The sequence below is a fragment of the Electrona antarctica genome (assembly GCF_951216825.1).
Source record: "Electrona antarctica genome assembly, chromosome: 8".
In the NCBI taxonomy this organism is placed as follows: Eukaryota; Metazoa; Chordata; class Actinopteri; order Myctophiformes; family Myctophidae; genus Electrona; species Electrona antarctica.
Window position 1 is genome coordinate 21890284 of NC_136789.1, and position 9674 is coordinate 21899957.

A 9674-nucleotide genomic window follows, 5' to 3' on the forward strand; every position below is an offset into this window, starting at 1 on the left:
CCAATATCATATACACCACCACCAACAACCCCTACCTAGTCTAAAGACAAGACGAGTGGGTAGGCCGCAGCAGAGTTCAACGTGGAGCCTATTATACAGAGGAGTAGAATGGAACCATCGACACCCAGGGTACATTCTCTCCCTCTGATGTCACTCTGCAAGGCAGGAAACACTTCCTGTCACTCACCCCCTCTTTAGGAACCGGCTTTACTGTGAGAATCACTAGAACTTAACACTAGAACAACACTGCAAGGTTCCAGGGATAATATAGTTAATAAAACGAAATAACTCAAACTAGAATTGAAATAGTTAATTGAAATAAAAACTAAAATGTGGCTTTACAAAAAAATATAACTAACTTAAACTCTGTTTACAAAACTGCATTAACTACAACTAAACTTAGTCAATATTTCATACATAAGCCTAATAAAATTACCCCATTACAATAAACTAACTAATAAAAAGTAAACAAACTAAGCCTTTAAAAGAAATTCATGAAAAAATGCTTGTATGTTATGGATGCGGTTAAATTAAAACAGACGTGTTTTGTACATGCTGTTGCCTCACATTCCTCTCAGAGATATGATTTGAGTTCCTGCCTTTCAAAGAAAAATGGAGAGGGAGGATAACCAAGGCGGATGAAGTGAGAAAATTAGCGAGATGCTGAGAGAGAGGCTCGTAGCTCAGAGAGAGAGAGAGAGAGAGGGGGGGTGAGAGCTGACAGAGCCTAAGAGAGAGATACAGAGGGGGGAGAGAGAGAGAGGGGGGGGGTTTATAGCTGAGATACTCTATAGTGTATATATTGGGTTAGCAGTTAGCAAAACGACAATATTTAGACATTGGCTTGAATTATTAATGCTTTATGTCCTAGGTTTGTGTATCGATCCTGAGAGAGCCCTTAAGACTGCCATGCAATACAGGATTTGAATGACTAATGCTTGGCTTTAGGTAGGCATGCACAGTCTTTGCCTCCCAGAAGTTCAGTATGTCCTCCCTGCAAGATATCATTCATGAAGTGTTTGAAAATGTGGGTGTTCAACACACATGCAAAAGGTGTTGCACACGCATATGCAAGTGTGCGATATTACACACGCACGCACGCACGCGCGCATGCACACACACACACGTGGCATATTATATTGTACAGTTTTTGGGCCCTGCAGTATTCCATGTCTTTGTTCAGTGTACAGCTCTCTGTGAGCCTCATTCCTCCCCGTGTCAGGCAGGAAGATGTATTTGTGCCAATGAATGGAAACTATGCAAGCTCATAGTATTTTGTGGGAGCTGCCTTACCCTCACAACACATACAGTACAGATACAGAATGGATTCAACAGGTTACACTTGAGTTCACAAAGCAAATGAAATGAAATGATTACTATATTTACCCAGGGTATCTGGGCTAAGCTCAAGAACTTGTTTCCAACCAGGCCCTGCTCATAGAACATTTCATCGTAGTGGTTCAATGCCTTGTTCAAGGGCACTTCAGCGGTGGTAATTTTAACGTGTCGGACCGCTGATTCGAACTGGCGACCTTCCGGTATCAAGACCGCTCCGCAATCCGTTCGGCCACCGCTGCCACAAATGCATTGTCTTGGAAAAGAACCTGCATGATCGAGCTACTTGATGCGGTTACATTTTCATTTTTAAGTTTATACTTTCTCGCACAAAAGTGAAGTGTTATCAATGTCAAATGTGACAATGCGCCAGCTGTAGTATAAAGTATCGTTAAGTGGATTCCTGTTTAACCCATTCTGGGCGGGGACCCCTTTTGGTTTTTAACCATTGTCATACTTTAGCTATTGAAAAATAGCAGATCTACAAGCTCATAGCGCGGCACCGAGTGCCGCGCTATGAGCTTGTAGGTCTGCTATTTTTTAAAAATTGTGAAAATGCGGCGCAAGTCTTTGAATATATATTCTTTCAGAGCGAACATTTTTAACTAAAATCTTTGCTTCTGAGGGGTTCCTGGAACAACATATTTTCAGATGGGGGTATGCGGCCAATTTCATATAGTTTTGGGGGTCCTTGACATGAAACTGTTTGAGGACGACTGACATGGAAACATGGGTTTTTCAGAAATCTGTCAGGATTTAGAAGGCATTTGTTGAATCGTTCCCAGGTCAAAATGGGTTAACACAATATACGTACCCACTTTGATTCATTTCCTCAGTGTGATTATCACTTTTTGATGTATTTATTGCTTTGCTGGGCAGCATAACATTTACACCCCCTGGTGGGCAGCATAACATTTACACCCCCTGGTGGGCAGCATAACATTTACACCCCCTGAGGGAGAGAATCAATAGTTTCAATGTGTTCGTCCCTGGACAGATATATACCACACTACCACACATATTTACGGCAAAACATTAATCTTCATTCATTCACCACATTCTACAACTATTCCATAGAGTGGTACAGGATTTATTTTAGCTACACTACTAGGGGCTCTAATGATGGATATGTTGGTCTGTTTGTTCGTCTCCCCAGCCAACACTTTGGTTACAAACATACAACATATTTCAAAATCAACTGACTGGATTGCCAAGGATTGTCCTGTAAACCTTCATGTTCACCAGAAGATTTATTGGCAATCCCATGGACTTTCCTTTTATGCCACCATTAGATACAACTCTTCACACAATACATAAAATGGGTGAATTGCTATCAAACTAACTGAGAACTTCCGATTGCTGTGGATGAACCATTTTGTGTGACCCTATGATGTTGCGCCACCCTCAGGCCAAAATGTCAGCTTTGAAAACAAGATTTCTCATGATGTATTAGCAGATTGGTGAAGAATATACAGTATACCTATAACTTTTGTTATCCATTTTCACCCCCACTAGTTAAATCATGGTGCTCTAAGGATGATGGCGATGTCAGTTGGTTTGGTTGTGTGGTTTGGAACAGTACAGTTTCTAGTTGCTGCTAGAGGCTTTTAGATTGTTGATTGTTTTATATTGAATGAGAGTCAAAGTGACTTAGCCGCCCTCAAACAGATATATTTCAGTTGATGATTATGGTGGTGGCAACACCATAATGCATAGCATACCTAATGCCACGCTCTCATCACACTCTGTGTTGTTTGCCCGCAGTTGAGAACGAGAGCCACTGTGACTTCGTGAAGCTCAGAGAGATGCTCATCAGGGTGAACATGGAAGACCTGCGGGAGCAGACCCACGCGCGCCACTACGAGCTCTACCGACGCTGTAAATTGGAGGAGATGGGCTTCAAAGACACAGACCCCGACAGCCAGCCGTTCAGGTAGGGAGGAGCAGTTTTCGGTGGAACAGATGCAAACCTATTTCATGGTGTCAAGTCCAATTTATTTATAATGTAACACTGTTACAGAGCAGAATACCTAAGTTATTTAATTATATGTGATTGTATTTAGATGTAGTTAAGATATGAATTGTGTGCGTGTCCTAAAAGTTCCCATATTTCTCTTCCTTACCAGTCTTCAAGAGACGTACGAAGCCAAGAGGAAGGAGTTCCTGGGAGACCTGCAACACAAAGAAGAGCAGATGAGGCAGATGTTCGTCAACAAAGTGAAAGAGACGGAAGCAGAGCTCAAAGAGAAAGAGAGAGAGGTCAGGGTTCGGGTCCCGGGGGGTGTTGTAGTGTTTAGCGTTGCGTGATGTAGCTTAATGTATGTTACTTACTTGTGAGCACTATGCTAGCAGGTCACTGGGGGTTTTCACCTGCACTTTGCTTTTGAAAATAAATGGTTGGGGAGAGTTGGAGTTGGGAGAGCTAGTTCCTGTCATATTGTTTGTTCAAAGAACCTGAGAAAATGTCTACATACACTAATGGAGCTATTTCAAAAAGTATAAACTTTTGCAAATCGACAAATTACCCTGAAATGTTCCTTTTGTCTATCTTGTTTTGTGCAAATCTAAAAGCTCATGTCCTAACTCAAAAAAGCCTGTCAAACTGCTCAAAGACACATTTCTATATGAATAAGCATTAAGCAGTAATGTTTAAAGTTGGTTAATCTGTAGAGTTAAGCCCTCCATCCTGACCGGCGTTGGCTCTGTCTCTTTTTCTTTTGCCCACTACACAAAATATCTTTGCCAAAAATTATATTATAATTTAGAAATTCACTACGCGTTGCATGTAGATTGCCAAATGTTAGCCGAATATTCCCCTACAATATGGATGCAAGGTGTCAAGTGTATAAGAGGGATACAGGTATTGATTTGACACTAGGTAATGATATGAACATTGCACCATTTCCCAAGTGTTTCAGTGATCCAAAACGTCTCTAGGGTCATTTCGGAGGCCTGATTAAACAGCCTGCCTGCAGTATATATAATTGAATTCCTCTGGTGGTTTGTTTTGGCACTGAACTCGGATCAGCTTGTTAAACGTGTACACAGTTCTACAGGTGTGATATATATATATACTGTATATACGGGAATTGAATGGAAAGGTTCAGGAATGCACATGCTCAAGAGATTATTTCCACTGTGTTCTTTTGACCACAACATTTCCGTCTTCTTCCTCTGTCTCTACTTTTCTTTCTCGCTCCTTCAGCTGCACGATAAGTTTGAGCAGCTGAAGAGAATGCACCAGGAGGAGAAGAGGAAGGTGGAGGACAAGAGGCGGGACCTGGACGAGGAGATGAACGCCTTCAACCGGAGGAAGGTGGCCGCCGAGACCCTGTCCCTGTCCCAGCCCCTCAAGAAAGACAAGGACAAGAAAAAGTAAGGACATCTCCTTGTCTTTCCACTGCGTTCTTCTGACTCTGCCTCCTTAGCAGGGATGGAAACCGTTGTTTCAAAAGACATCCCAGACCTAACCCATTAGATCTTTGTGTTGGCTATTCAAAACTAGCAGATATGTACAAGCAGAGATGTGCGAGCTCAAATCTCGGCACGAAGTGACACGCTATTCGAAAAATCTTGAAAGAGTGAGAACTACTAATTTAGAAGGCATTTGTAGAATCGACCTCAGGTCTTAATTAGGTTAACGAGCGCTAAACCAACTACGATTTTTAGAAAAGCCCCTTCGCATGGTGGTTTTAAACAAATGTTACTAAAACTTGTGAACGTTGCCAAGGGTGACAAAAGCTTTAAAGATTGCCCTCCAAAGTGACGTTGGCTCAACGTTGGCTTTTTGCCTGGGGTTGGCACCTGCCAGAAAGGCTGTTATAAAAGACAGTTCATCAGCTATACAGCCACAAGGCATGTCCTCTAACTGCCAGTTCATTTCAGGTATGATCAGCAAATGCTGATTCACAGGGTGATATGCTGCTTTGTTCAGTATAATGGTGTGAACTACATATTTCTTTCTTTAAAGATGAATGAAAATTAGACATGAATTAGTGTGTTGGTAATGGAGTGTTGGTAATGGAGTGACACACTTCCACAAAGGAAGATAACAAAACAATGCTAAAATAATTGAATCAATTTCATCTAATGGTAATAGCTCTATTCTATTTGAATAGGATGAGTTTCTACCCTGAGCCTTTGTGCTGCACTCATCCAAATAACACTGATGTCTTCTTTACATTCATCTCCATGCCTCCTCTTTGTTTGTTCTCTCTTTTTGCAAAGTCACTGGGTTGGTTGAGGTTTCCAGGTTACTGCTTTAGGCTACATCCACACTAAAACCTTTAGTATCTTTCCTACGTTTATGCCTCCACACCAGCCTGGCTTTTTTAAAATCCCTACACAACTTGTCTGAGACGTTTGAAAACGCTGATGACACCCTTGTAATTTAAAACTTAGATTGTTTTTTTAGTCTAGACGGGTAAAAACACAGACTTGATGATGCAAACACCCACATTTGCTTCCTGATTGGGTCGTGTCAGTCACAAGGTGTCTTCCCCTGATTCGTCACGTCTCTGTTATGTGCTACCTTTTCCAGTAGGAAACTAATGACATCAACCTTGACTAAGTGAATTTTCCCCCAGACACGTTTGATCTATCCATTTCTCCATAGCTAAGTGTCCATCCATCTTTTACCGCTCACCCTGAGCCAGGTCGTGTGGTAGTTATTTAGCATCCACAGAGTTTAAAGTTCAACGTAACGTCTCATTTTGTAATGGCATGTCACCTCTGGTCTGCCTGTGTGTCTCCACGGTTAACTCAGGAAACCACTGAACCGATCAGTGCCTGCCTGCCAGCTACTGTGTAATGCCATTAGGCCAAGGAAATCAATTCTCAAATATTTTTCACATAATTAGGAATATATTTTTGTGTAAATATATTCAACGTTTTTATGATCTCGGATGCACTGTCCCACAGGGAAACTAGTGTTATTAGACCTGCGTTGTTTTTGTTTTGTTTGTTTTTTAATGCTATATTTATTGAACACTATTAGTGAAGCTTCACAGAAGATGCACATAGATGACAGTAGTAAATACATTTGTACGCGAAACCTGCCTTTTTGTTTAATACACTGCAACTAAGTACCGCGAAAGGTCATGTGACATGCATTTTCAGAGGTGTATGGATGTAGATTATTCTGAAATGGTGCTAAAATGTGTGTGTGTGGACGGGGATCGTTTAAGACAAGTTTTTAAATGAAAACGTACTAGTGTAGGCGTGGCCTGTGTGTGTGTGTGTGTGTGTGTGTGTGTGTGTGTGTGTGTTTGGAGTTAACGGGTACCTCTCTGTCTCATTCCTAATTAAAGCCTGATTTATACTTGCTGTGACGTGTTGTGAGCTTGTAGAAACAATTTCTGGTGTGACACGCTGGTAAACAACTAACTATAAATCAGGCATACATCATACTTGAAGTCGTCCTGCTTTGAAAATAGCAGATCTGCATGCTCACAATGTGTCACATCACGATTCATTGTGTGCTTTAAATCTGCTAATGTTTGCTGTGAGACACAGTTGAACAGTGTAAATCAGGCTTTGCCCAAGCTTAACATTTCCTTTCTTTGTACTCCTTTCCTTTTTTTTGGCAAGCGTCCATTTTTACAATCCGGGAGTAAAATGAACAGGTAATTAAGAATTAGAGTCACACTTAACATGTGGTTCATACTGTGGCCTTAAAGTTTTAAAAAGAAACCAACAAAGCTGATTATAATTTTGTTTGGTCAATGGAGCTATTACATAACGGCCACGCAATCAAGTGTCAATTCGTACACAGGTTCTTGTGTCCACTCTGAGGACACATACCGTAGAGTCACTTTCACTTCTTCCCTCCCACTCATATCAAGGTTGGAAATCCCAAGCTTGATTTAAGGCTAACTGGCTCCACCTTGTGGGTGCTATGTGCATTTGCATCTGGCTGGATGTAAATTGAAGTGATCATCCATTTTGTGGCTTTGCTCAGGCTTTTTAGTTAGAAACTTTTAAATAGTTATTTAAATTTTAACTTTTGAGAAGAACTCAACAACAACCCTGTTGCTTGAGTGTATTCCTAATGACCCACTCAGTGTCATTTCCATATATTTTCCAAAGATTGTAGACATAGACACTACACTGTTATGTTCCAACTTCCAAGCTGCTATTGTAGAAGATTGTCCTATATTCAATGCGAATTAATTATTTCATAATAAGTTCATTTGAAATGAACTCAAATGTCAGTGTGTTGTCTGTTATTTATTATTTGTCGTTTTCATTCATTCAGTCATTTCACCACATTATTTTCATTCTAATTATTTGGTTATTGTTTGTCATTGTTTGTCTCTTTCAGTTAATTTATGGTCCCCCCCACCCCACCCGAAAACACGACCATGGATTTGTCCTCCATCAACGTTTGTTTATTCTTTATTTTTTATTTTTTATTTTTAACATTCCTTCATGACCTTGTGCACATGGACCAAAGACACTTGAGGAGGATGATGATGATGATGACGGTGAAGCCACAGAATGGAAAAAGAGGGTAAAGACAGAGAGAAAGTAAGAGAACGTGGCTGACTAGCCAACAGTGGCCACCTCATATTATTCAGGATCACTCTTTTTTTTTTTATGATTTGGGACACTTTTTTTATATTGTTATTTTTTGTTCACATCACCAGTTCATGGACGTTCAACCTTTCATAACACTTTGGTACTGTAGCTGAACACAGCTGGGGACGTGCTTTGATCTTCAAGCATTCCCTGCAGTTTTTTCAAACTCTGAACTGTTTTAATTATATACTTTTGTCCTGGTGTGTCTGGCCAAGAAACCCCATTTGATATGATTTGCCCCAATTAGCCCTTCACTAAGTCCCTCCCCAACCCATCCTTGTCCAATAGGCACGTTAGCAGCGAAGAAAGCTTGACCTGCATAGCAACCGTTGCTAAACTATTTGGATTGGCATTGGACAATCGCTTTTTGGGGTGGGATTTAGTGAAGGGCTAATTGACGCTGAAAGACCCTCGCTGTTAATTTAACACTGAGAACGTACAAATGTACAACAGATCCATTTGTACACTCTCAGGAGTTACAGGCCCGAAAGGGTCCATTTGGTTCCATTTAGCTGGGGGTCCGTCCTGGAATGCTCCCAAGGACCACTGGGAGGTCCCCGGACCTAACACTGAGAACCAGTGAGTCGGAGTAGTATCTTGCGTCTAGTTTGACAACGTTATGTAGATGGACTCACCAGCCATAACCCAGGTTCTTTATGGAATATGGGCCTACGCTAAGGCAGACATAGCGTTACTAGCATCATTGATAGCAACGAAACAAGCAATAACATCCCATTCAAGTGTCTGTTTACTGTATATATGTTTTTGCTGCGTATACATAGCCTAGGTCCTAGCTAAAACCTAGTCCAAAGTCTTAAAATAAACGTATGCAATATTCTGGTGCTGTTTTGTATTAACCCAGAAAAACCTGTATGTGAATATTTTTCAGAGCTTACCTGGCTTTATGTTATAATACCAATATGCAAGAAAAAGTATTAGTTTATGAATATGATAGTATAAATAGCACATGTGATGCTGTATGTTGTCTATTAGCAATGTCAGTTGACGAGTTCACGACTGGTTGTGGACTCACACACTCACACACACTCACACACTCACACACTCACACACACACACACACACACACACACACACACACACACACACACACACACACACACACACACACTCTCTATCTCTCATACTCGCACACATAACATTCAGGAAATGCAGAGACTAGAATGCCTACACTCGTATTTACTGTCAATGGAAATAAATGTCAAAACCCTTTTGCTTTGTATCACTATGCCACGGCTTTTATTTTATATATATTTTTATTGTAATGAAATTAAATTTGGAAGAAGGCAGATGATGATATGTGTATACATACACATAACCACATGGACCCTAGTGTTTAGTCCAATGGGCCTCACGTCTTAAACATACCTCACATTCACAACCTGCATATCTTGCCCAGTCACTCAGTCCCATACCTTGCTCACACATTCACACGGTTACTCACATTCTCTTCCCAGCGGATTAGACCGTTATCATACCATTAAATCGGCTAAATCATCCGTTATCATCACCATCGAATGGGGCCAGTATGGCCATACTGGCATACTCACCCTTGGCTGAACAGCCTGAACTAGCCTGGTGAAGGACTCCCCCTGCTCCAACTCTTGTCGGCGCATAGAAACTAGGGGCTACTAATATATACTATTCTCTGCCTATCGGGACGTAACTCGGACGGCACTGAGTCGGGTCTGGTGGCCGTCGCAACGCTCGGCACGGCGACTCGCTCGGCTAGCACCTCGCTC

General features: G+C 41.3%; 1 protein-coding gene across 1 annotated transcript in view; it reads left to right on the forward strand.

Annotated features, from left to right (window-relative positions):
* The window catches only part of septin8a (septin 8a), a 40005-nt gene extending 30851 nt beyond the window's left edge, over positions 1 to 9154 (forward strand). Inside the window, exons 7-10 of the mRNA XM_079507324.1 lie at positions 3100 to 3268; positions 3462 to 3594; positions 4541 to 4710; positions 7658 to 9154. Of these exons, the coding sequence (XP_079363450.1) occupies positions 3100 to 3268; positions 3462 to 3594; positions 4541 to 4710; positions 7658 to 7661 (476 nt within the window). The 3' untranslated portion in view covers positions 7662 to 9154. The remainder of the gene's footprint in view (positions 1 to 3099; positions 3269 to 3461; positions 3595 to 4540; positions 4711 to 7657) is intronic.
* The last annotated feature ends 520 nt before the right edge of the window (positions 9155 to 9674 follow it).